The sequence below is a fragment of the Mesoplodon mirus genome (genome assembly GCF_964341445.2).
Source record: "Mesoplodon mirus genome assembly, chromosome: 12".
Lineage (NCBI taxonomy): Eukaryota > Metazoa > Chordata > Mammalia > Artiodactyla > Ziphiidae > Mesoplodon > Mesoplodon mirus.
In genome coordinates this window covers 73,922,173-73,948,096 of record NC_138988.1, presented here as the reverse complement: position 1 = coordinate 73,948,096, position 25,924 = coordinate 73,922,173, and the positions used below count along the sequence as shown (strand labels likewise).

Genomic DNA, 25,924 nt, shown 5'->3' with positions numbered 1-25,924 from the left:
GGCAGAGTCTCAATGGAACAGAATTAGAGAGACAACGAAGAACAGAAGCAGGGGCTGGCATGTCCCCTCCTCCCATGCCCCTGCCCAGGCCTCCTGTCGCTGCAGATCAGTGCCAGTGGCACAACCAGAAGCCAGTGCGGCTAACTCTGTGGGTGTATCCTGAGTGCCTGCTGAACTATGATGAGAATTTCTCCAAATGTCCTATTTGACCAGGAAAACCTCCAAAGCTGCCCCCAATAGCTCTGACTTCAGCCACTGGCAACCCAGCCCCACCATCTGCATCTGTGCTAACAATACCGTCAACATCACCACTGTCAGCATCACGCTCACCGCTACCATTTATCATTACCATCATCCTAGCTACTGACCCCATCAACCCCCAGACACTCCTAACTGCATCCCCCAAGGGGTTGGGGGTGCTGGAACCAGGACTTAAGTCAGAATCTTTGAGTGCATCACCTATAGACCAGCGATTCTCAACAATTTTGCTCCCGAAAGGGACATGTGGCAATGCCTGCAGACACTGTTGGTTGTCACAACTGGGGACTGTTGCTGGCATCTAGCAGGTAGAGGCCAGGGATGCTGCTGAACATCCTACAATGCCTAGGACAGTGTCCACAACAAAGAGTTTTTTGTTTGAAAGTGTCGGAAGTGCTGAAGATGAAAAACCTGCCTACGGCCTTCACTCTGCCCTCCTCTGGCCCTCACCCTAAAAGGCTTATTTCACACCTCTGGTTCCTGCACAAGAAGTCATATTTGCCACTCCATCTTACGGCCACTTTGATTTCTTATCGCTCGCACCTCCTGGCCTCCACCGCTTGTACTGAAAAGTCAATAAGGTGAAAAGTCATTTGCAGCCACCCTCACAAGGGAAAACACACAGAAACAACTGATACCTGGAGCCCAGGGTATGCCTGGGATTGAGGTCATGCTGGTGCAGGGCAGGGAGGCAGGGGCTGGGCTGGGTCCTTGGGGTATAAAGGAGGAAGGAGTGTTCAGGCCTTCACTCCACTCTGACGCCACAACTCTGAGCTGCTTCTCTGCTGTGGCCAGCGGGGAATCGGCATAATGAAGTGGATGGTGGTGGCCTTGATCTGCCTCCAGACCTTGGAGGCGGCCGTGATCAAGTGAGTCTGGGGCCTGGCTGCTGGGGCAGGAGCCTGGGCAGCCTTTTTTTTTTTTTTAATGAACTACCATAGACTGGATGGCTTATAAATAACAGAAATTTATTTCTCAAAGTTCTAGAGGCTAGGAAGTCCAAGATCAAGGTGACTGTAGATTTGGTGTTTGGCGAGAATCTGCTTCCTAGTTCATATACCCCCATCTTTTTGCTATCCTCACATGTTGGAAGGGACAAGGAAGCTCTCTGGATGATCTGCCTCTGCTCTGGGACTTCTGGACAGGGAAGGCTCCCTGAATCGGCGTTAAGACAGGACTCAGCGGTGGGAGGAGATATGGCCTCTGCTTTCAGGGAACTTCCAGTCAAAGGGAGAAGCACCATCCTTTCCCCAACTGATGAGAAAAGATGGATAGGAAACAGGGAGAATAGGGGTGACTACCACCCAAGCAGATGCTGAACGGCTGGTACAATTATATCTAGATAGGGAGACGTTTGCTAGTATTTTCCTTAAGGCCCCCAATTTATTTGGCAGATGCCAAAATCATCTAAGCAGAAACACCAGTCATGTAATCTCTACACGCTGAGGTGTCAGGGGATAGGGAACGAGGCGGCACAGCTCACAGGACATCAGGAGGACTCCCGGCCTGCCACACTGCCTGCTATTCTACCACTAAAGAGTGATTTTTTGGCAAAGAGATGGCTCCTCTCAGAAACTTCTTTGAATATGCAAATTCTGTAATTGTGATGGGGTGGAGCAAACATCAGCCTTCATAGCTCAAGGTGAATGGGTTTAGCAGAGAATTTCTGGACAACGAAGGGTCTTGGGGGAATGGGGAAGAGATGGGGAAAGAAGTGAAAGCAGCAGGAATTCTGGAACCTGGAACCAGGCCTGGGTGGACCCGCAGAGACCCCTAGGCAATGGCAGCAAGCAGGTCTGGGAGGACATGGGCAGAAACCCATAATTCAGTACATGCAGTTCCAGAGCTGACGTGGGCTCCGGACCACCCAGGCCAACCTCCCCGCTGTCCCTGCATCCTGAGAGAAGCATGACTGATCTAGGCCAGACAAGTAGCTGCAGGGGCAAAACTAGGACCCTGTCTTCTGAGTCCGCAGGCTAGTGTTCTTTCCCTGGGCCTGTGCTCTGTCACGGCCAGGCAGCACCAGGTGCCTGACAGCCACTGTACCAGAGGACTCTCTTTGGGGTGAACTTTGCCATCTATGAAACTTTTATTTTATTTTATTTTATTGGCCACATTGTGCAGCATGTGGGATCTTAGTTCCCTGACCAGGGATTGAACCCGCTCCCACTGCAGTGGAAGTGCACAGTGTTAACCACTGGACGCCAGGGAAGTCCCTCTGAAACCTTTTTTAAACACGCACAAATTGGGAATTCCCTGGCGGTCCAGGGGTTAAGGACTCCGCGCTTTCACTGCTGAGGGCGCGGGTTCAATCCCTGGCCAGGGAACTAAAATCCCGCAAGCCACGTGGCACAGCCAAAAAAACCCAAAAACCAAAACAAAACAAAACAGAACAAAAATGTACAAATCCTACAAAGGGTAATGTCTGAAGTTCCTCTCCCCTGCCTGGGAAAGTGTTTATGGGATATCTGAGAGTGGAGGACCAGGGTGGGATGAGGACCCATGTGATGGGGTGGGGGCATGCATGGATGAAGGCAGTTGTTTTCTGAATCTCAGAGCAAGTCCTGAGAAGAGTTTTGAAAGAAAGAGAAAGAGAGGGAAAGAAAATGAGAGGCAGAGGGAGAAAGAGCCAGAGAGAACCAGAGATTGAGACAGAGATGGAGAAAGAGGGAGACACACAGACACGTACAAGCCGCAGACACCGGAGGACAGAGCGGCAGGGAGCCTGAGGCAAACAGAGATGCAGAGAGAGAGAGATTGGGATATTAGAGCCTCTGTAGGAAAGAGGGAGGTCCTGTCCTGACCCCAGCCCTTCTGCAGAGTCCCCGTGAAGAAATTCAAGTCCATCCGTGAGACCATGAAAGAGAAGGGGATACTGGAGGACTTCCTGAGGACCCACAAGTACGACCCCGCCCAGAAGTACCGCTTTAATGACTTCAGCGTGACCTCCGAGCCCATGGACTACATGGACGTAAGTCCTGACCCTCCCCGGGGCTCCCCATCTCCCTGCTGCCAAAGATCAGGCCTGGGCTGTGAGCTGCGCCCTTCCTCTCTGCACCCTCCCCCCCGGCCCCCGGGGCCTGCCCCCATCTCTCAAACCTGCCAGCCCGGAGACTTCATTGGCGGGCGGAGCACTCAGGGGCCCCTGCTGACCTGGCAGCTGAGTCCACAGAGACCTTTGCAGCTGCCCCGGGCAGGCTCGGACCAAAGGTCTATGGGTTCTGGGCAAGCATGGGGGGCAGGCTCAGGCCCCTGCTTCTGGTGCGGGCTGTGGGGCTGGTCACTCTGTCACTCTATCCGTGGAGGAGGCTGGGCCTGATGGTCCCTGGATCCCGCCAGAGCTAACAGCCTGCCCATGTCCCCCCTCTCCCGCCCAGGCTGCCTACTTTGGTGAGATCAGCATCGGGACCCCACCACAGAACTTCCTGGTCCTTTTTGATACTGGCTCCTCCAACCTGTGGGTGCCCTCTGTCTACTGCCAGAGCCAGGCCTGCAGTGAGTGCTAGGTTGGGCAGGGGAGGGCGGCTGGCAGGGCAGGGCACTGACACCCTCTGGGGAAGGGCCGCACTTCATAAAGATTGCTGGGGAGAGCTGTAGTCCTGGAAGGGACCAGGGACTTGTCCAGGGTCACGTGGCACATGCCCAAGCCAGAGGGAAGAAGCTGGCCATGGAGCTGGGTGGCCCCTCTGCTTTCCCTGCTCACCAATACATATCCCTTCACCTACTCCAGCCCAGCCCAGCTCACTCCACTCCGTTCTGTTTGCTCTGGGCAATGCCATTCCATCCCACTCCACTCTACAACACTCTTTCTATGCTACTCCACCCCATGATTTACTAAGTTCTTACTGAGTATCTGAAGGGACACGGGAGAAGGATATAGATGTGGTCCCCTCAGTTGTATTTGGAGACAGGAGATGTTCACTTCCTAGGGCTGCCTTGGTCCCTGCTAAAGCCTAGGGGTTTGGGTCTTGACACCTGTAGTCCAGAAGGTCCCTCATCGGCTCCATCCTAGGCTATCTCAGGATCCTGGTGTGGCCAGCTTCTCCTCAGGGTGAGGTGAGGGTCAGGGAATGCACAGATGCCCTGGAGGTTCATTCACTCCTTCATCCGATGAGTAATTTCTCAGCACTCGCCATGTGTCAGGAGATCTGCTGGGGGTCAGGGAGATGAATAGATTCTATACAGCCTGCCCATAGGGAGGTCACCATCCTAGGGCATCTCAAGATTCTGTAGGTCAGAGGGGGCTTTGGAGTCAAGGCTGGCCAGTTCTTGTGGGTCTTCCAATGCCAGGAATGTCAGCTGGCCACCACCTGACTCAGTGGCCGGTGGAGGGTGGGGCATGGGGGGAGTGCTGAGTCCCCAGGATGTAAGCCCAGGCTGGGAGACACGTGGGCAGCCCGGCAGGCCTGAGAGTGAGCCATCCTGACTTCCCGAATTTTCCTTCCCTTGCAGCCAGCCACACCCGCTACAACCCCAGCCTGTCCTCCACCTACTCCACCAATGGGCAGACCTTCTCCCTGCAGTATGGCAGTGGCAGCCTCACCGGCTTCTTCGGCTATGACACTCTGACAGTGAGTGATGCTGCCGGCTGCCCCTGTCCCCACACCCAGATGTGGGGAAGGTAGTCCGGGGCTGTGAGCTGGATTCTAACCTCAAAATTCTCACAGTCTGATGGGGAGACTTAGATGGAGGCCCTGAAAAATATGGGAAACACCTAGTGCTCTACCGTACAGGCCAGAAAATCAGTACAATAAAGGCTCATCCAGGGACTTCCCTGGTGGCCCAGTGGTTAAGACTCCACGCTTCCACTGTAGGGGGCACGGGTTTGATTCCTGGTTGGGGAACAGATTCCGCATGCCACAAGACGCAGCCAAAAAAAAAAAAAAAAAAAAAAGCTCATCCATTCACTCATTGAACCCTCACTGTGGGCCATGATGTGCCAGGCACCGAGGGCACCACAATAGTTGGATGACCTGGTCCTTAAGGAACTTAAAGCCTCGGGAAGAAGAAGGTTGGGGTGGGGAATGCTGCAGTAGTCAGGGATGGCTTCTTGGAAGAGAAAGTGGCTTTTGCAAACCTGTCAAGAAGAGAAGCAGCAGAAGCAAAGGAGGGATGAAGAACAGACCCTTGAGGGGTCTGAGGAGGGGGAGCCTGGGGGAGGTGGGTGGAGATACACTTGTCATCTCCCATCCTCTGTTTCCCCTCCAGGTCCAGGGCATCCAGGTCCCCAACCAGGAGTTCGGCCTGAGTCAGAACGAGCCGGGTTCCAATTTCCTCTATGCGAAGTTCGATGGCATCATGGGCCTGGCCTACCCTTCCCTGTCCATGGGCGGGGCCACCACCGCCCTGCAGGGCATGCTGCAGGAGGGTGCCCTCACCAGCCCAGTCTTCAGCTTCTACCTCGGCAGGTAAGGAACCACCTGGCGGTCCCCAGCTCCCAGCCCATGCCCCCCCGGGGCCCTGGACGGCTGAGGTTCAACACTTTGGGATTTGAAGGCCTCCCAGCAGGAATATGTGGCAGGGCCTTTCCTCCTGGGCTTCTGACTCTTCCTCCTCCCCTCCCCAGCCCCCGCATCTGTCCCTGCCCGCTCGGCCTCTTCTTTGTATTTCTCGGCCATGACAGTATCTCTCCTTCCTCCAGCTGAACCCTTCTTTGAGCATTGCTACTGCTTCTCCATACCTCTTGGGTTTACCTCCTGCCCAGAGCCCCAGTTAGCTCATTTCCTTCTGACCAAATGTTTTCTACCTGGACACCTCTTTTGTGTAGCAATCTATTGCTTCATCTCCTTTGATCTATTGTTCTAGCAGGTCCTGGAGTCTTCTGGTCTAGGTCCACCATGAACTCCTAGCAAGTTGTTATGCTTACCACACACACGAGCCAACTCAGTGATTTATGTGGATGGGCCCCGGTGCCAGGCGGTAGGAGGGGTGGGGGTGGGGGTGTCGCGTGTGGCCTGGGGTGGACTTTCTTTCCTCTCCAGAATTAGACAACTACCTTCTAGACATAGTCAATATCTACTCTCTGGGGCTTAGTCATTTGAATCTTTCAACCACATTATCCTGTTACGTCGGTTACTGGCCTCTGAGTTTAGCCTGTAGGAGCTCTGCCCAGTTCCACACTCAGGTTCGTCTTCTGTCTAACAGGGGAGGCCCTGCCCTCCCCTCCACCTGGGCCCTACCTCCCTCCGATCCCAGCAGAAAAATAACAAGCTGGGCCCGGGTCAGGCTCCCGTGGACACACTCCACCAGCAGCACAAAGTGAAAGGGAATGGAGAACGTGGTGTGTGGCAGGGTGGGGGGCCAGATGACCAGAGGCTTCCCCAGAGGCAGCGCTTGGTGGAGCAGCAGCACCTGGGAGCCTGAGGCACTGGGAAGTCTGAGCTCCAGTCGGGGCGGGGGGTGGACACAACCTCTTCCCTCAGGGATCCCCAGTCTGGGGGAGACACAGCCGTTCCTCAGGGAGCCCCATTCCGAGGGGAGACACGGCCCCGTCCTCAGGGAGCCCCGGTCTGAGGGGAGACACAGCCGTTCCTCAGGGAGCCCCAGTCTGGAGCCAGGGCAGGACCTCTGTTTTCCTGCCTTTTCCACAGCCACTCCCTGACTCACTTTTGCTTTATGTCCTGCAGTCAGCAGGGCTCTCAGGACGGGGGAGCACTCATCTTCGGGGGTGTGGACAGCAGCCTGTACACGGGGCAGATCAACTGGTCCCCCGTCACCCGGGAGCTGTACTGGCAGATTGGCGTTGAGGAGTGAGTCTGTGGTGGGCCCTGGGGGCGTGGGCACTTCCTCGGAGCAGGCTCTGAGGCACTTCATGTCACACACACACATCCGGGTACTGCCGGGTGGCGGGGGGACAGAGGACCCTCAGCTGGGGTTTCAAGGCCCAGGTTGGCCTGGAGAAGGAGGGTGGGGTGGGGACAACATAGGAAGGGGCAGGACTGGGAATCCCAGACATTTTGGATCCTGTAGTCCAACCCTAGGGGCTTAGACATTAGAAAACTGGGGTGTGTGAGGGGGAGGGACTAATTTGCTCGAAGTACTTACAACGAATCAGTAACCCTGGCCTTCAGTGTTTCTAGAACCATCCTTGGAACTCTTTAGAAAGAGATTCCAAGGCCATTTAGGTGGCCTTTGACAGACTTTGGTATGAGGCAGGAGGATGGCTGGATTGACCTCTGCAGAGTCCTTATCTTCCTGAGGTGCACCTCGATTCTGTGGTTGCGGCTCATCCCCTAGCTGCCCTGAGCTGGGAGGCGCTGAGGCCGCCCATCTCCTCACCGTTCAGGTTCCTCATTGGTGACCAGGCCACAGGCTGGTGCTCCAAGGGCTGCCAGGCCATCGTGGACACTGGCACGTCTCTGCTCACCGTGCCCCAGCAGTTCATGAGCTCCCTTCTGCAGGCCACAGGGGCCGAGGAAGACCAGAATGGACAGGTGCGTGTGGCGGAGGTGTGCCCCTTCCCCGGGGGAGGCCAGCCAGGGCGCATTTATGGTTTTTCCCGGGAGCACAGGAATAGCCTGATTCTTGGCCTCTGTGCTTCTCGCTGCCCCCAGGCACTGGAGGGGGAGGGCTCAGGATGACTGGGGCTGGGAGCTGGCTGGGGGCCCGAAGGCTGATCCAGGGGAGCCAGATGCTTGTGCTAAAAGGGTGTGGGGAGGTCACTACTAGGCAGAATTTCCTCTGAGCTTCAGCCCCTTAGCGGAAACAGGTTACACACCTGCCGGGCTTTGCAGTAAGAGGGAAATAACTAGACTGTGCTGCCAAGCCCATGAGTGACAAGGGACAACCCTTCAGTCCACAGCTCCTTCACCTCCACAGGGCCATGCTCTCTGCCCCGTGCCCCCTCCTGAGCCCACCAAAGGGTTTGCCTAATTAATGCATTCCCACTAACTTTGGTGGACTGATGGGCCATGCCTTCTACAGACCTGCGTGTTTTAAAAGGACACTTGCAGAGAAGGGGGTGTGGATTTAATCTCTCTCATGGGGGAAATTCAAGCAAGAGTCATGTTTGGGGTGAGAGAGATGCTCAGGTCCCCCCAGATCCTACCCTCTGCACGTGAGTCCTCATGTGTAACACGAGCAGGATTGATGTTGCAGCCTCCAGTCCCAAAGCAGGCTTGGGGCTCAGGCCCGGGTCCTGAGGGGCTGAGGTGATGGGGTTGGCAGGTACTCTCAGCGGGGAGATGAGGCATCCCGGGCCCTGTTCCTCTCTGCAGCTTGTCGTGGACTGTAACAACATCCAGAGCCTGCCCACCCTCACGTTCATCATCAATGGTGTGCAGTTCCCTCTGTCACCCGCTTCCTACACCCTCAATGTAAGTCCTGGCCCCTGCAGGCTGAGAGAGTGGGGACACGATCGGGAGGGTGGGGGATGGGGGATGGGGGTGAGGGGTGGGAGGAAGGGGTGGGTAGCCAGAAACGCTGGGTCTCCTTACCTCGCGCCATTTCCTGATGCCTTGCAGCACTGATTTCTTTTCCCCATCCATTGATTCTAAACACCCGTCTCTGGAACGAGGCTATGAAAGAGCAGAGTGCCATCTATTATTAATGATTATTTTTAATTGGGGGGAGGGGCACTGGCTCTTTGGTGATCACTTATGAGAGTCAGCCACTGAGTGAAGCACTTTGTCTACATTTCCCTGATTACTCGTCGCAACATTCAATGAGCAAGATACTGATTCTATTTTACAAATAAAAGCTTGGAGGTTCAGAGAGTTAAGTAACTGGCCCAAGGCCACATAGCTAGTCAGGGTGAAGCTAAGCTTTGAACCCAAGTTGGTCTGGCTCCAAGACTTTACTGCCAGGCTGACCTGCTCCAAATCAGGAACAGGAGGGAGTCAAGGAGACCCTGCAGAGGGAGGCCTGTTGCAGCCTGCCCTCAGCCACGCCAGAATCCCCCACCAGCCCGGCTCTGGCTCTGAAGGCTCAGTTGGCCTGTGAGCCCTCAAGGGCAGAAACTTTGGCTCACCTGTTTCTGCATCTGTGCTGCTGGCCTGGGGCTCTGGGCTGAGCAGAGCCCCGTCACTGTGTGAGCGGATGAATGAGTGTTGCCCTTCTGTATCGTGCAGTACGACGACAGCTTTTGCATGTTGGGGGTCGAGTCCACCTACGTGCCCTCCCAGAACGGCCAGCCCCTGTGGATCCTTGGGGACGTCTTCCTCAGGTCCTACTACTCCGTCTATGACTTGGGCAACAACAGGGTGGGCTTTGCCACCGCCGTCTAGACTCAGCGCCTGGACGCCCGGGCTCCCTTCTCCCTCTGGGCCTCCCAGGCTACAGGGGGTTCTCTCTGCATTTCCTCTCTGCATGTAGCCTCCCTTCTCTGGACTCTGGACTTTCTCTAACAATAAATCTTTCTTCTCCATATTGGCCAGCTGTTGTTTCTAGAGGGCAGTTGTGGCCTGTAAGGCAGCCCCTGGTCTCAGACAATGGGGACAATGAGAGTCAGGGGCACGTTTGCCTCTGCTGCACCATGTTCTCCCTGAGTTTCTAGGAGGTTTGCAGTGGGTCACTGAGAACCTAAGAGAAATAGGGCACAGGGTAGGGCTTGGGGGTGGGCCCTGCATCCCTCAAAGCTTGGAGTCTGTTCACATCTTCTCTCTGGAGAGGGAAGACTGTGGTAGTGGCATGGAAGCAGGGCATTCCTTTGTAATGGACAATCCAAAATGCTCTGCTGACCTAATTTACCAAACTACCACCAGAGTTACCCCACACATGTGCGCTAGCAGTGTGACTAGGGGCCCAATGTATCCTAAGTCTAGGCCTCTTCCTCCTTATCTGTGATCAAGTTTCACTAGGAGCTTTCAGAGTAAGGCTGGATGCCGATACACATTTGTAACAGTCATGGATCCTTTAGGGAGAGATCACCTGATGCCACCAGAACCTAGTAGGTTCCAGGAGGGCTCCAGAAGATCTGGGCTGAGTTAAGCCTATCGTATTTTAACCCAGACCCCTATGTCCCAGGGCTTGTCTTTAAAGAAGGGCTGGCTCTCAACCATGGACAAGAGGGATAGCTATTTGAATCACATGAAAATCAAGCCCATTTGTTCTAACCAACTGAGCAAGAGGTCTTGTCCTTCTGGACTTCATTCCTGTCCTCCATAGGACCCACCCAGCAAAAGACCCAGAAACCTGGTTGGGGTGGGGGGTGGGGACACGGTATGGGGAGGGGGAGGAGGAGGAGGAGGGAGAGGAGGAAAAGGCAAAGAATGATAGCTCAGCACCCTGTAACTTCCAGCAGGGGAAGGTGACACGAAAGAGGTCAGGAAATTTCTGTCCAGCATCATGGCAGTGGGGGGTACCTGCAAGCTCAGGCTGATGAGGTCTAGGTGGGGAGGGGGTATATATAAATGGAGAACTCACAATTAGAGGGGAGGTGGGCTTTATTTTATAGTCATATTTCCTTTACCATGCTGACCAACCTTGTCCCTTATGCTCAAGATCCAGGTCTGGTACCCCACTCCGCCAGGAGGGAAACTGAGGTTTGACACAGAGGGGTTTCTATGGCAACAGCACACCATCTGGGACCCTACATCTTTCCTAGACTCCAGGAAAGCCAGCCCGCTGCAAGCCTCTCCTTGGGGTCAGATAGGCCACAGGGTGTATTGTGGTGATCTGTGGTTCGGACATCACTTATTGAAAAGAGAAAACTTGCAAAAGGGGTAGAAACGAAGTGGAACAAAGTTTCCAAATTAAACGCCAAGTCCCTGTACAGGCCTGAACTCACAGAGCTGGACTACAAATCCCGGCGTGCCTAGCCGAGCGGCAGGGAGGACTACGCTTCCCAGCGGGCTCCGCGGCAGGCCGACGTGGGGCGGAGTCGGGCGGGGCGGGGCCGCGGGGTAGGGTGCTGCCCTCTGCCGGGCGCGGCGGGAAGTGGGTGCGGAGTGACAGCAGGAGCCCCGGCGCCGGGCGCGGGGCTCGGTGACAGCGGAGGCGGCGGCCGCCGGCTGGACGTAGGGAGCGGCGGCGGCGCCGACGGCAGAGGGAAGGGCGGACGGGGGCGGGCCTCCCTGGTGGCGCGGAGCCTGAGGATCCCGGGAGGGGGTGGCCGACACAGCTCTCGGGCCGGACACCTGAACTTGGGACAAGTTGCCGGAGCCGCGGGGCGCGGGCGGCGGACGGATTGACCTTCATAGTTAGGTGAGCGGCGCTGGGGGGCAAGGGGTGCGCGGAGGGCCCGGAACCCCCGACCCAGGCTCCCCTGGTCCGATCCAGTGGGTCCGGGAGACAGGTGGGTGGGTGGGGGTGTCGGCTGGAAAGGGGAGCGAGACCGTGTGCGCCGCGCTGCCACCCGCCCCGCTGTCCGTCTAGCCCGGGACGCCCGGCGCATGGCCGGGGCGGCGCTGCCCGCGGAGCTTGGGAGCCCCTTCAGCCCCTCCCTTCAGGCCCGGGCCGGGGGGCGGCTTCTCTGCGACCTTATGTAACCAGGCGGGAGGGGCCGTGGCGGGCACGGGCCTTCCCGGCCCGGGAGCTGGGAGTCGAAGGGGCGGGAGGCGTGGGAGTGAACTTGCAATAAGTTTGAGGGCGTGTGGGCCCGGCGCCCACTTCTTCTCCACCGGACGCGGCTGGGGCGGGTGGCACGGGGGAGGGCGCCGGAGGTAGGGGAGGTGTGCGGGGGCCGAGTCCGGCCGGGCCAGGCCCTGCCTGGATGGTCCGGGGGAATGGGAGGGCCGGAGCGGCGCCACGCCCCGGGGGCCGGGCTGCTGGAAGCTGAGGTGGGGGCGGGTGGAAGTACCATCCCTCCCTCCCTTCCCTTCCCTTCCTCCCCCTCGGTCTCTTGAAGAAGCCGCCTCTGCCAGAGTCCCCCGGTATCCCTGAGCGCAGTCTTTTTCTCCCCCTTGCATTATTCCACGACCTTAGGGAACCCCAACCCCAAAGCTCACCCACTGTACGCCCCTCTTTCTACCTTCCCTGGAGCTCCCAGCCATCTGCCCGCCCCCTGAGTATCCCCCTTCTTCTCGGTCCCGAATCCCGGAAACACGCCCCCTTCCCCCCGATTCCCTGAGTCCGCACCGCCCAACCTCAGGCTGTCCCGCCCCCGAGTCAGCGCTCCTTCTTCTCCCCTCCTCCCGGTACCCCGATCAGCTATTCGGCCGCAGCGAGTGCGCTCGCCTCCTCGAAGGGAGCGGGCTGATGCCAGCTCGGCTCCCCCGCCCCTCGGCCCCCTCCCGCCGGGGGTTCTGGCTTCACGCACGGCTGCCCCGAGCTGCTCAGGGTTGCGCGAGCAGGTTCGCGCCGAAGCCGCCCGGCGCGCCCCAGCCCAGCGCCCAGGGGGAGGGAGGAAGGGAGGGAGGGGGAGAGGGCGCCTGGGGCGGGGCTTGTCTGCGCTAGCGCCCGCATTGCCCAGGGCTCCCCCACCCGCTCCTCATTCCAGGCCAGCCCCTCACCGCGGGGTCCTTCTCAGATGCCCCGTCCACTCCTGCTGTCGTCCTCCCGCCCGTCTGTTCTGGGGATGGTTCTGCGCGAACAGTTTCTGGACTAAACTTCAGCGCTTTGGCTTAGTGTTCTCTGGGGAAGTGTCAGTTAATTGCCGCCCAGACCCCACCCCCCACCCTGAGAGAGAGGTGCTTGGGTGAGCAGGGAAGGGGACAGGCCGGTTCAGGTCCCCAGTGACACCACTGGGATGTGGGCTCAGGACCCTCCTAGCTGAGATTCCACCGGCCCAAGACCTGGCACTCTTGGGCAACTGGGGGTGGAGGGGAAGGTAGGGGGCCGGTCTCTGGTGTCCTCCAAGGCTGCCAGATGTGGGTGCCCTCAGATCAGATCGCAGTTCTTGATTCCTTGGCTTGTTGCCTCTGAGGCCTTCACTCTTCCCAGCCTGAGAGATGGCCCCCAGGCCCTGCCTTCAGGGAGATCACAGTCTGGGAGAGAGACAGCCAGGCCAGAAGAGGCTGAAGAGGGGAAGGGCTGGCTGCCTTGGGAGCCCTGCCTGGTAGTCTGAGGTGTGCTTGTACCATGCCTCAGTTCCCCCAGCCGTGGGAAAAATAGCAGTTCACTTGGACCCCTTCATTCTGCCTGCCTCCTGGCTTCTAGATGTGAGTCGGGAACCAGAGAGTGTAAATGAAGGGCTGTTTAGGGTGACTCTATGCTCTGCTTGTGCGGGAGAGCAGCCAGTGTTGCTTACAGCTTACAAGGCCTGTTACAGCTGCAATGCTATCCTGTCCTCAGCTCGGCTCTGTGAGGTGCAGCCAAATGGGAACCCAGGTCTCCTGGTTCTGTGTCCCATGGAAGGGGTGCAGGGATTGGGGACATCTCAGGTGAGCACTCAATCCAGGGAGAGCCCCTGGGCTTCTGTGGGCTGATGGCCTGGTAACTCACAGTCAGAGGTGGGTAGGAGGGTGGGCCAGGGCAGGCAGGAACCCATCCAGGGTTCTGGGATGATGGGAGTATCCAGTGCTCACCTCCACGGCCAGTGAGGCCTCCCTTTCAGCCTCTCGGCTGGAAAGCAGGTGGGAGGGGCTTCCCACCTCTCAGGCCTGGCTGCCCTTTGAGGGTCTGGCTTCTGGCCTGGATCCCCCCTGGGGCTCTGTTTATGGCTGTAATTGCATCATTAGCCAGAGTTTATAGAGTTACTTAGCACCTGCCCCCACAGGGAGTGGCCTAGCCACCCCCTGGCTTCTGTCTCTTCCTTTTCAAAGTCAACTTGGTTTCTCCCGGCAGCAGGGGTTTCCCCGACCGCAGCTGGCATGAAAGCCAGGTTGGGCCTTTGTCCTAGGGATGGAGGGCAGTCAGCACTTGGGGCCCAGCTTGGGGCTGCCCTGGAGATGACCGTGGAAATTGGGTTGGCCTCCTCTGATACAGAGGGAGGGAGTTCAGAGTTCCCAGAGCTGCCAGAAGTGTCCACATCCCAGGATACAGTGGGTGTTTTTGCATATAATATATGTAACCTCATCTGAAAAGAGGGAGATAAAAATGTACAAACTTCTCAGGCTGCTGTAAGGAATCAGGTGCCTGGTACATGGTGAGTCCAGGGTGCTGCTCTGTATGTCAGTGTGGGGTGTATGTGATTGATGGGAGTTTGTGTGTGTGGTTATGAGGTTATCGGTATCTACATACATGTATATAGATGAATTGTCTATATACATGTCTATGAGAATGCAACGATAACATTATCTATGAGATAATGAGAGTGTAACGATATGAGAGTGTAACGATAACATTAATAGAATATGCATCTATTCTCTTTATGCTATAATAGAACAATATTATAATAAAATTTAGTTATAATGATAGTTGTCAACATTTATTGTATATTTACTCTTCAGAATGCGGTAGTACTTATTATTTTCATTATACTGATTCAGAGAAGTTAAGCAGGTTGCCTGAAGTCACATAGCCTGGAAGTGGTAGGGATTCTAACCCAGGCCCAACTGAGTCCAAAATCCATGTTCTCAATCCCTGCAGAAGACCACTTCAGGGTTTCCCAGGAGTTCTGTCTTAAAAGGCAGGGTGTGTCGTGGTGCAGGAACCTTCTTTTCCTCTGCCGGGGTCTCCTGCTCTGAGCAGGGGTGGGACTTGCTGAAGCCCCTGCCCCAGGACACACCTGTCTCCTGGCTGCTCTTCTGAGCTGCTGACACAGGTGACGAAGGACCCCTGGCAAGAACTCTCCTGCCCGGCCCGGGGAAGAGATGGGTTCAGACAAGGCTTCCTGGGTCTCTTTGGATACCTCAAATATTCCCTTACAGTGAAGTCCTCAGTAGGCACTTGATTAATCAGATGTGGAGAAAAGGCTGGGGGGCTATTGGGTGAGAAGGGGAGAGCAGAGAGTCGTGAGAAGAACCCAGGAGACCCCACACTGACAGGCCGTGTGGTATCACAAAATACCTATAGTGATAATGTATAAAATATACCTTGACATGACCTGGGACCTGCCTCACATGTTAGCACCCATTCCCACCCTTATTCAGCCCTCTCCTCCATCCTGCCCATTTCTCTTTATTAGTGTGGTAGACTGCAAAGATGGCCCAAATTTTCTCCCTCTATGTATCCATGGCTGGTCCCTGCCTCTCGCAGCCTCGGTTTCCAAATCTGTGAACCTAGATTATCTGTGGAGTCCCCTCCAGTGCGAGCCTTCTACCAATCTTCCTCAAAGGCACCAAGGCAGGGGAGGCTTCAGAAAGGGTTGGGTATGGGGTGCAGGGGAGGGGGGAGGTGCTGCCCAAGTCCACTCAGTAGAGCTTTCGCTAAAGCCTGGCCCCGTGGAGCGACCAGCCAGTTTTTCTTGGGACAGAGCCATAGCTACCATGTATTGAGCGCTGGGCTAAGTGTACCCTAGAGCATGAGCTCCAGGGCCAGGCTGCCTGGCTTGGAATCCCAGCTCTGCCACTTACCAGCTGTGTGACCCTGGGCAAGCTGCTAAACCGTGCCGTGTCTCTGTTTCCACACCTAGAAATCGAGGAGTATAGTAGCACCTACCTAATAGTGCTGTAGGGAGGCCTAAGTATGTTGGTGCTCGCTGCATGTACAGGACCTAGAACAGTGCCGTGCTCAAAAAATGTTAATTATCATAATTAACTCCTATAATGTCTTTATTTCTCATTTCCAGGTGAGGAAATAGAGGCATAGAGAGCTCTAGGGGAGAAATAAAGACCTATGGGTTGCAAACAGGCCTCTCCCGTGGGTCTAGCAGCCTCGAGCAAAATGCCTTCTATGGGGCTTTGCAGACTCCATGGCCACAGTCCCCACCACTCCCTGTTGTACCACACCCTGCTCGGTCTCCACAATTAACAAGGTAGCAGATTTGGCCATGCCTGCAGCATCTCTACCTCCCCTGCCCTGCCCTGCCCCTTGGGACTCCTAGGATAGCATCTGGCCTGGTCACTTACTACTCACTCCTGACCAGAGGCCCTTCCCCTGCCCTCCTGCTGCCTGGCCCTCCTGCACTCTGACCAGAGATACAGATCTCCTTGTCTGCAGTGCCATTAAAAGCAGAGATAAAATCTCAGCCATAAGGCAAGATGTGGAACTTACCGTGCCCACAAGGAAGTGCTTTGCTGGCTGTGGGGCAGTGGGGGCAGTGGGTGAGAGCAGAGGGCAGCCGAGAGGGGCAGAAGCAAGAGGCAGAGTCATCACCAGTTTTCTTTCCTGTCCCTTAAGTGTGGGCATGAGGAGGAAGAGAAATGAGGTCTGGTCATCCCCACCCTTGTCCAGCTTCCTTGGTCCCAGGCCGCCTTCTTGTCTTCTATCCACACAGTGGTGTCCCAGAGTCAAATGTGCTGCCATGGGATTAATCCAGGAACTCCAACAGACTATCCAGAAACTCATGGTCCATATTCCCTCGTCCCAGCCCTTGTTCATGCTGGTCCCTTCTCCTGGCAACCCCTCCCCTACTCCCCTCCCTATAGGCAAATCCTCTGTCCATAAAGGCACACCCTTCCAGGAGACCAGGGGACTGCTCCATCTGCAGCTCCAGCTGGAGGTTGTGATGCCCTGGGGAGCTCTTTTTAAAAAAACTGTTGCATCTGAGTCTTCAGGGAGGGGCTTAGGCATCAATATTAAAAAAAAATTTTTTTTGTCTGATGATTCTAAAGCCCTGTCTCTAGGACAGTGGTTCTCAAATTTGAGTGGGCATCAGAATCAACTGCAGGATTGTTAAAACAGATTGTTGAGCCCCACTCTCAGGGTTTCTAATTGAGTAGGTCTTCAAATTCCAATAGGTCTAGAATTGGCAATTCTGACACGTTCGCTGGTGATGCTAATGCTTCTGGTCCTGGGACCCCACTTTGATAACCTACTGTTTTGCAGCTACCCAGGCAAGAGCTATCTGTTTCCTGGGTCTCCGATTGCTTTGGGTCTCTTAGGCCTATCTCCTTTTCCAGGGGCAGGAACCACCCTGAGACCATTTGGTGACCCCTAGTCTCTGGTATGGTCAGCCCTCCCTCCCCCATCCTGACTTTCTGCCCTCACCTCCCATTAAACTGACCAGTGTCCAGTCTTAGCCCCACCCTTCAGGATAGGTGCTCAGGAAATAGTTACTGCTTAAGGCAGGGTGAGGTGGACAGCACCAGCCCCGAGAGTCATCAGGACACGGGGGCGGTGGGGTCTGAAGCTCCCATAAAAGTGCTTGAAGCCAGGGTGGCATTGCTGGCACCAGGGTGGAGGTGTCCAAAGCAGCCCAAAGTGAGGCTGTAGAAAGATCCATCATGTTATTTTACTTTCCCACCCTGTGGAGGGTGTTTGATCACTGTTTGAATTGCATTTTTTGGTTACTAATAAAAATGATAATACACATGCAAGGAATAGCCATTTCCGGGCTTCCCTGGTGGCACAGTGGTTGAGAGTCTGCCTGCCGATGCAGCGGACACGAGTTCATGCCCCGGTCCGGGAAGATCCCACATGCTGTGGAGCAGCTGGGCCCGTGAGCCATGGCCGCTGAGCCTGTGCGCCATGGCCGCTGAGCCTGCGCGTCCGGAGCCTGTGCCCCACAATGGGAGAGGCCACAACACTGAGAGGCCCGCGTACCGCAAAAAAAAAAAAAAAGAAAAAGAAATAGCCATTTCCTTCTCCTTTCTTCACCTGGCCTGGAGACGTTGGAATGGTGGGTGGGGGTCATTGTTGGGAGTAGGGATGTGTCCATCATCTTCCAGGGGGTCCTGGGCCTTGAGGGCAGCAGATAGTCGGGTGACAGCGGGGTTTCACTGGGAGGCCTGTGTGGGTGGAGTCTTCCTTGGAAGCTGGGGAAGTTGCGGGGAAGCCTTCTGGGAGGGGAGAAGAGGTGATGGCAGGTCCTCCAGCCCTGCAGTGGGGTGGTGAGATGAGCTGGAGTCAGAGCCCATCAATCTACAGATGAATGGACTGCTCCAAGGTCACACTCTGAGCACAGCGGTGGGGTCTGTCTTGCAGTATCACCAGTGCCTGGAGAGAGGCTGGTGTGTAATGGGTGCCCAGTACAGCTTCATGAAGTGAGTGAGCGAGCGTGAATGGGGCCCCGGTCGTGTGCTCAGAAACAAGGACACACAAATGCTTTATCCGTGGTCTCTGCCCTGCAAGAACGTCACCATTTAAGACCCAGGGACTGGTTCCCAGGGACTTGTACAAGGAGGAGCTCCCCGCCTCTGCCCACAGTGATCCAGGCCCAGCCTGGCTCTAGCATGGGGCTCACAGCCTGTCCGTCCCCGCGGAGAGTTTGCAGCAGCAGCCCTGCCCCCTACCCCCCCCACTCCCCCACCCCAGTTCTACCAGTGGGTCTGTGGGGTGGGGCTCCGGTTTGTTTTCTCCTGTTTGCCTAGGGAAATCACAGCCTGTCCTCTGCCTTGTTTACAATTGGTTTGGGGACAGCACCTGCCCCAGCTCCTACATCCCTGAGGGGTGCAGTGTGGCCAGGAGGTGACACACTATCCTGTCCACCCCCTGCCGCCTCTGTCCCCTCCCTGCCCTGGCCAGGTGTGCTCTCAGCTGCCCCTGCCAGCGAGGCACCATCTGGCTTTGCCATGGGCTGATTGGAGCTGCAGGGCTGTGGGCCTCAGAGGCCGGCTGGCGCAGCCCCTGTGTTGTCGAGAGGAGGGGACCGGGATCCAGGGATTGCGGGGGACCCGCTCCAGCATCCATTGGGGTCAGCAGGCACGGACTGAGTGGAGGCCTGGCACTGTGCCAGCCCAGCAGGGTGGGTGGGAATAAAGACACGGCTCCTCCCCCAAAACTGGTAGGCTGGTGGGGAATTTCAGTAACTGCAGAGGACAGTGAAAGGCAGAGTGATGTGAGATAGTACAGAGCCGTGGACTAAATGACCACAAATGTGTGGACGCCTGGCCCTTTGGTCTGAAGAGCATTCTTCCTTTTTTTTTTTTTTTTTTTTTTTTTGCGGTATGCGGGCCTCTCGCTGTTGTGGCCTCTCCCGTTGCGGAGCACAGGCTCCGGACACGCAGGCTCAGCGGCCATGGCTCACGGGCCCAGCTGCTCTGCAGCATGTGGGATCTTCCTAGACCGGGGCACGAACCCGTGTCCCCTGCATCGGCAGGCGGACTCTCAACCACTGTGCCACCAAGGAAGCCCCTTCTTTTTTTTTTTAAATTAATTTTTATTGGAGTATAGTTGATTTACTATGTTGTGTTAGTTTCAGGTGTACAGCAAAGTGAATCAGTTATACATATCCACATATCCACTCTTTTTTTAGATTCTATTCCCATCTAGGTCATTACAGAGTATTGAGTAGTGTTCCCTGTGCTATACAGTGGGTTCTTATCAGTTATCTATTTTATATATAGTAGTGTGTATATGTCCATCCCAATCTCCCAATTTATCCCTCCCCGCCGAAGGGCATTCTTCCTTGGTCCAGAGAGAGTTTTTACAGAAGGGCTCGTGCCAGCACTGAGACCTTGGCTCAGCCCTTCTCACCCCTTGAGCGCCAGAAAGAATGGCTCTCTCGATCCCTGGGTCCTCCCACCCGGGGGTCACCTCTGCAGGCCCAGGAGCCTGCCTTCCTGGACAGGGTCCTTTCTTCCCAGAGGCCTAGAGGCTGCTGAGTGAGAGGTGAGGCCACAGGGAGGCTGCTGGCTCCTGAGCTACCCACCTGTCATTTGAAGCCCTGGGCCCTGGGGCACACGGTGCTAAATTGGGTGCAACAGCTCAGGCCTCTTTGGGCACACCTGTTGCTGAGCCCCAAGGCTTGGGCTTGGAACCGGAGCAGTGCCTCTGCCCCCCCCACCTCCAGCATCCCTCTCTTCCCCCCTCTTTCCTTTGCCCCCCACATCCCCATCCCTCTGACCCTTCATCTAGTTCCACGGCATCTGGAACATCAGGCCTAGATGCGGGTGTGTCTCCCTGTCCTGCTTCATCTTCTTCATTTCATTTTTCTGCCTCCCTCCTTCTTTTGGTGTATTTAGAGGGTGTGTGAGGCCTGCCCTGCTCCCCTAGGGCCTTCCCAGTGTGGACCTCTGAGCTCTGCTGTTGGGGACCCAGAGGAATGGCCCAGGGCAGGGTGAGGTGGGTGCGAGGGAGCCCAGCATCATGCAACCCCCTGCCCTTGGCCACCAGGGGCATGTGGTGGCTGGGATGCCCGGGGATGGGTGGGAGATGAAAGGGCCAGCTGGAGGAGCCCCTCTACAGAGAGCCCTGGGTGCCACTGGCTCCTCCAGACCTGTGACTAACTATAGCTTCTCATCCAGTAGGTTTGGCCTAATCATAATGGTTTTCAAAGCCAGGTGTGAGAAGAAAATATTAGAACTTCTATTTCTATGTATTTCTATCTCATCGTTTTGTCCCTCCTTTTATGGTGAAATGTAGCATAATTGCCAAAAGGAGCATAAACCTATATGGATAATGTAATAAATAATTATAAAAGTGAACACCCAGGCTTCCCTGGTGGCACAGTTGTTGGGAGTCTGCCTGCCGATGCAGGGGACACGGGTTCATGCCCTGGTCTGGGAGGATCCCACGTGCCGCGGAGTGGCTGGGCCCGTGAGCCATGGCCACTGAGCCTGCGCGTCCGGAGCCTGTGCTCTGCAACGGGAGAGGCCACAACAGTGAGAGGCCCAGGTACCACAAAAAAAAAAAAAAAAAAAAAAAGTGAACACCCAGGTTACCACCACCCAGGATGAAGAAACAGAATGTAACCTGCATTCTGAAATCAGCTTGTGTGCCCCACCTTGGTCATAAGCCCCTCCCCCAGAGCGAACCACTATTTTGACTTTCAAGATAATCAGTTCCTTGTTTTCCTTTATCATGTAACCACCTGTAGCTGCATCCTTTAGCAAGAGAGTTTAGTTTTGCCTGGTTTTGAGTTTCTAGAGCTGGAATGACACTGAACATGTTCTTTTGTCACGTTGTGAGATCCGTCCACCACTGTTGTGTGTAGCTGTGGTGTGTTCATTTTCACTGCTGTATAGTATCCACTGTATGAACTTGTTACCGTATTTGTATGCATCCCGCCACTCATGGACTTTTGGGTTGCTTTCCTTTTCTGGCTACTGTGAACAATGCTGTAAGAACATCCTGGAATTTGCTTCTTGGTACACCGGTGCATACACTTCTCCAGAGTCCATATAACCTGGAACGGAATTGCTGGAGCACAGGCTATACAATGCATATTTCAACTTTAGTAAATACTGTGTTAAGTGGTTGCACGGATTTACTCCTCACTGGTGACACCTAAGAGTTCCTATTGCTCTGTATCCTCACTAACACTTGGTATTGGTAGACTGTTTCAGTTCTGTCCCACTGGTGAGCATGTGACAGTATCTCATCATGGGTGTAATTTATATTTCCCTTCTCACTTTTTTAAAGATCTATTTTTGTATATGTTTGCTCACATGCATGATATATTAATACACTGGTACTTATAAACAATTCCTGAGAAAAGAAACTAATATTGGGGGTGCTCAAAATTTTTTACTCACAGGGGTGAGTGATCAAAATAATTGAAAGACCACTGAAATATTGAATGCCAGGGAGGGGGCTGGTTTATAGGTTGGCGGGGGGGAGGTGGTCTTGGGACGAGATTCCCAAGTGGCACTGGCTGCCAATGAGGCAGCTCTGCCCAGAGGGTACTGAGCCGACAGGGTACTTACCAGCACCTTCAGGCCCTTCCTGCCTGGCACATCTAGGGCTCCAGCAGATACCCTTCAATTTAGAATTGGCAGGTGCCCGGCTTTCAGGTCCTTCTACGGCAGTAGTTCTCTTTGTCTCCCAGGGGACATTTGGCAATGTCTGATGACATTTTTGGTTGTCACAACTCAGGGAATGCTACTGGCATCTAGTGGGTAGAGGCCAGAGATGCTGCTAAAGGTCCTAAAATGCTCAGAACAGCCCGGCAACAAAGAGTTATCTGGCCCCAAGTGTCAATCGTGTTGAGGTTGAGAAACTCTGTTCTAGGGAAGGATCCAGGAACCTGAGATTTGCCATGACCTCGCTGTGTGGCCTTAGGGAAGTGACTAAATGCTTTGAGCCTCAGTCTCCTCGTCTAAAAAGGAGGGTGGCAAGTGTTGCTGCCCCCTCCCCTTCATAGGCTGTTGCCAGGACTGGGGAGAGGGTGGCTGTGTAGGCATCTTGGGAAGCATCACTGCAAAGGGGCCCATGGACATTGTTTCCAGGGGGTGGGGGGTTTCCAGCGCCAGCCCTTCCCCTCGACTGTGCTCCCTGTCCATCCACTGAGCTGGAGGCATCAGGTGATGGCTGTGAGCCTCCTGCTATTCCAGGTCTCAGAGGGCTGTGGGGTAACTGCCCTGAGGGCCCCTGCCTTTTGATGAGGGCTGCAGAAATGAGGGGCTCTCTGGGGAGCCCTGGGGCCCAGAAAAAACCATTTCTGACTTTGTCCTCAGCTGGGTGGGAGTCCAAGGTTGTATGGGGTGATAAGAGGTGCTTATCATACTCCTTATCTGAGGCCCCATTTCAAGTGTGGTGGTGAAGCGTGGGAGCCAGAGGTCATCCTTAGGGGCTCTGTACACCCAGGCCAAGCTTTGTGTCCTTCTGGATTTTGCTATCTCAGGGAGGGCCCAGGATTGGGTCAGAGTCTGGGTCAGAGCTCTCCGGGACTCTTTGACCTCCCCATTCTGAGGCTCACCTCACCCCATGCGTCTTCAGGAACCTTGGCGTGCCTAGCCTCCCCGCCACTACACTATCCCTTCCTGAGACATACTCTCGTGAAAGGGCCTAGTAACCTCATCCACCCTGAGGTGTAGATGACTAGCGACAGCTCAGTGACTGCCTGCCTTTCTTGAAAAGCAGTATCTACCTACCAGAGATGGGAGTCCCTTAGCCACCAGAAAGAAACACTAGCGAAATGTCAAGTGTCTCAGGCTGTTAGAGAAGTGCTTCGGGGGCCGAGGAACCTCTGAAATCGCAAGTGTAGCAAGAGCATTTTCCCACAAGTGAGAATCGTATGGTGGCTCAGATCTCCCCAGAGCTTCACAGGACTGTGCTGGGTCTCAGGGTCCATTTCAAGGTGGGCCAGAGTGAGAGTGTGAATTGGGTGTCTGGAGGCCCTGGGAAGGCCAAAGGCTGAGGTCACAGGTGTGGGGTCAGTCAGGAAAGCAGTGAACCGTGGGGCTTCTGGCTAAGGGGGCACACACCTCCAGGAGGGACAGGGAGGATGTGTGGGTTAGGGTCTGGCCCGCCCGGGACCTAGTAGGATTCCTGCAAGTTCTTGCCCCTCGGTGCCTCTCCATCTCGGTGCAGGGGCAGCTTGGCCTGGGGCCCTGTGCGGCTCTGTGGGCAGTGGGGCTGTCATTGGCTCAGTCTGGAGCAGGGAGGGACCCTGTAGGTGACCTGGAGCCCCGGGTCCACGAGATGGGAGCTGGGAGCCCATCTGCGTTGGGTAGAGTTGTGGGTGTGAGAGGCCTTCCGGGCGTGTGGTTCCCTATGCACTGTGAGTAATCCTCAGCCACATTTGCAGCTCCCAGGGGATTGTGCAACTTCCTCTCAGGCCAAGGTGCAGGGGGCTGGGTGAGAAACAGCACTGGGGAAAATGAGGAAACTGGGGCCGGCACTGGGGCCAGGGGCATGGCCCTGGGCTCTTGACCCCCGAAGAGCTGAGCGTTCCTGGGGGCCTCCTTCCAGGGGACTGCCCTCTCCAGTTACGCGGGCATGTGTGCATGTGCATGTGGCGGGGGTGGGGTGGGGTGGGGGGATGTCTTTGGGGAGCTGGGTTAGCGGGGATGAGTTCCCGCAGGCTGCACTGGCATGTGGGTATCTTTTGAGCGGGGTCAGGGCTGGGGAAGCAGGTGGTGAAGGGAGGGGCTGGGGCAGAGGGTGGGATGGTGGAAAGCATGTGAAATCAGGAGAAGCAGACGGCCAGTCCCACCTCTGCGGAGCCGTGCAGCCCTGGGCGGTGTAACTAAGCGCTCCCTGCCTCCTCACCTCCTCTCCTCCTCTCCCAGGCTCGTCTGAGCCTCTGGTGAGAAGGTAATGGGCCTGATGCATTTAGCCGGGCGGCCAGGCTGCAGGAAATACACACTGACGTCAGGATTGGGAGCAGACACTGCTGGGCCAGCTGGATTCAAATCCTGGCCCTGCCGCTTTTGCAGCTGTGTGATCCTGGGGCCTCAGTTTCCTCTTCTGTAAAATGGAGATGACAGTTACAGTGCCCACGGTGTGGGTTCATTCTGAGGATTAAAAGGCTTAATTCACGGAGAGTGCTCAGAACAGCACCTGGCACAGTTAATGTCGTACCTGCATGTGAGCATGTTTGTGTGCAAACATCAAAACACCAGGTTCACGGTGATTATTTCTGATGGCGAGGATTGAGTAGGGACTGGGGATACTAATAAGAGCTCCTGTGTCCAGGCCTCACTCCACGTCGGATGCTGGGCCAAATGCTTGACGTGTACCAGCCCCTTGGACCCTCACACTCACCCTATGAGGTGGGTGCTGTCATCATCCCCATTTCACAGATGGGAACACGGAGGCACAGAGGCATCGCGTGACTTACCAGGGCAGTGATGTCAGTGAGGAGGACAGCAGAATGGTCTGCCTTAGCCCTGCTGGACCTCCCCTGGGTTCGGCTGGAGGTGGGCGGGTGGAGAGGAGGGAGTAGGGTGTGTTGTGAGGGGGGTGGGGTCCCGCCTCACCGCCAGTCAGCTCCAGCCAGGAGCCCTGTCTTCTCTTTGTACCATTTCCAATAACATAGTCAACAAATATAAAGAATGACATTAATATAGGGAACGGCTTTTTGGTAGTGGGAGGGAGTGGAATTCCTCGGTCAGAGCTCCCTGCCCGTGGGTGGACTTTCGAGAGGAGTTGAAGGCCACCCCCCCGGGGGTCAGGATGGGGCAGGATGGTCATGAACGTGGCTCCAGATTCAGGCAGCCCTGGCTCTGACCCCTGCCTGAGCTGTTTACTCTGTGACCCTGGCCTCAGTTTCCTCACATGTAAAACTCCTCCCAGTCCCTTCCTCTTAAGATGATCGTGAGGATGAAATGAGATACCATAACAGAATGCTTAGCACAGGCCTGGCCGGAGTTAGTGTCCGCCAAATGGATGTCTCTCTTAGGCACCTGTTACACAGAGAGTCGTGTGCCAGGCAGGGAGCGGGGCTATGCAGATATCCTTGGAGGGCCATTCTTTGAACTGTGGATCGGGGCAACTGATTGGACCCTAATCTGGCCATGAAATCAGCTTAGTGGGTCTCAACGAAAATGAAATGAAAAGGAAGTAATAAATTAAATGGAAAAGAATGATAGGAAACATCCAAGTGTATTATTGCACAGTACTGGTAAGTGTTGTTTTGTACAACTTTTTTGGAGTTTCATGTGCATGTGTACGCATACTCCGTGTGTGTGTGTGTGTGTGTGTGTCCTGGGTCAGATAAAATATAGTTTTCTGTGAGTCATGGTCAAAATATTTGGGGCCACCGCCTGAGAGATGATCTCCCTCCAGTGCAGTGATGTTTATGGGGCACCTACTCAGGGTAAGACCCAGCTCCACATGTGGGAGACAGACTGGGGGGTTGGGACCCAATTCTTAGCAAGGTGGCTGGGTGAGCAGGCCCGGTGGGGGTCAGCAGACACAGAGGGCAGGGGGTGGTTAGGGAGGGCTTCCTGGGTGATGACATGCATGGGGTGGGGACAGTGAGGGGAGGCAATGCCTGGGGTGAGTGCTTGACTTGGGGTCTGGAGATAGAGAGCCCCCCAGTGGGGGCTCCCTGTCAGTGGAGGGCTGCAGGGCCAGGCCTGGCCAGAGGTGAGGGTGAGGGTTGTCTCAAGGCACTGGGTGAGGGCTGAGCACGTTTTCC

The 25,924-nt window shown here is 55.6% G+C and overlaps 2 protein-coding genes across 3 annotated transcripts in view; both read left to right on the top strand.

Annotated features, from left to right (window-relative positions):
• Window positions 1–1,065: 1,065 nt before the first annotated feature.
• PGC (progastricsin) lies at window positions 1,066–9,482 on the top strand (the record flags this gene model as incomplete). The annotated part of the gene is made up of 9 exons (XM_082638727.1): window positions 1,066–1,127; window positions 3,079–3,229; window positions 3,636–3,753; window positions 4,711–4,829; window positions 5,467–5,666; window positions 6,885–7,007; window positions 7,544–7,691; window positions 8,475–8,573; window positions 9,330–9,482. The coding sequence occupies exons 1-9, from the start codon at window positions 1,069–1,071 to the stop codon at window positions 9,480–9,482; spliced, it is 1,170 nt and encodes a 389-aa protein (XP_082494853.1). The 5' UTR covers window positions 1,066–1,068.
• Window positions 9,483–11,303: 1,821 nt separating this feature from the next.
• The window catches only part of TFEB (transcription factor EB), a 48,582-nt gene continuing 33,961 nt past the window's right edge, over window positions 11,304–25,924 (top strand). For both annotated transcript variants that reach the window (XM_082639653.1, XM_082639652.1), the window contains exon 1: window positions 11,304–11,400. The gene's annotated coding sequence lies outside the window, so the exon portion shown is untranslated. The remainder of the gene's footprint in view (window positions 11,401–25,924) is intronic.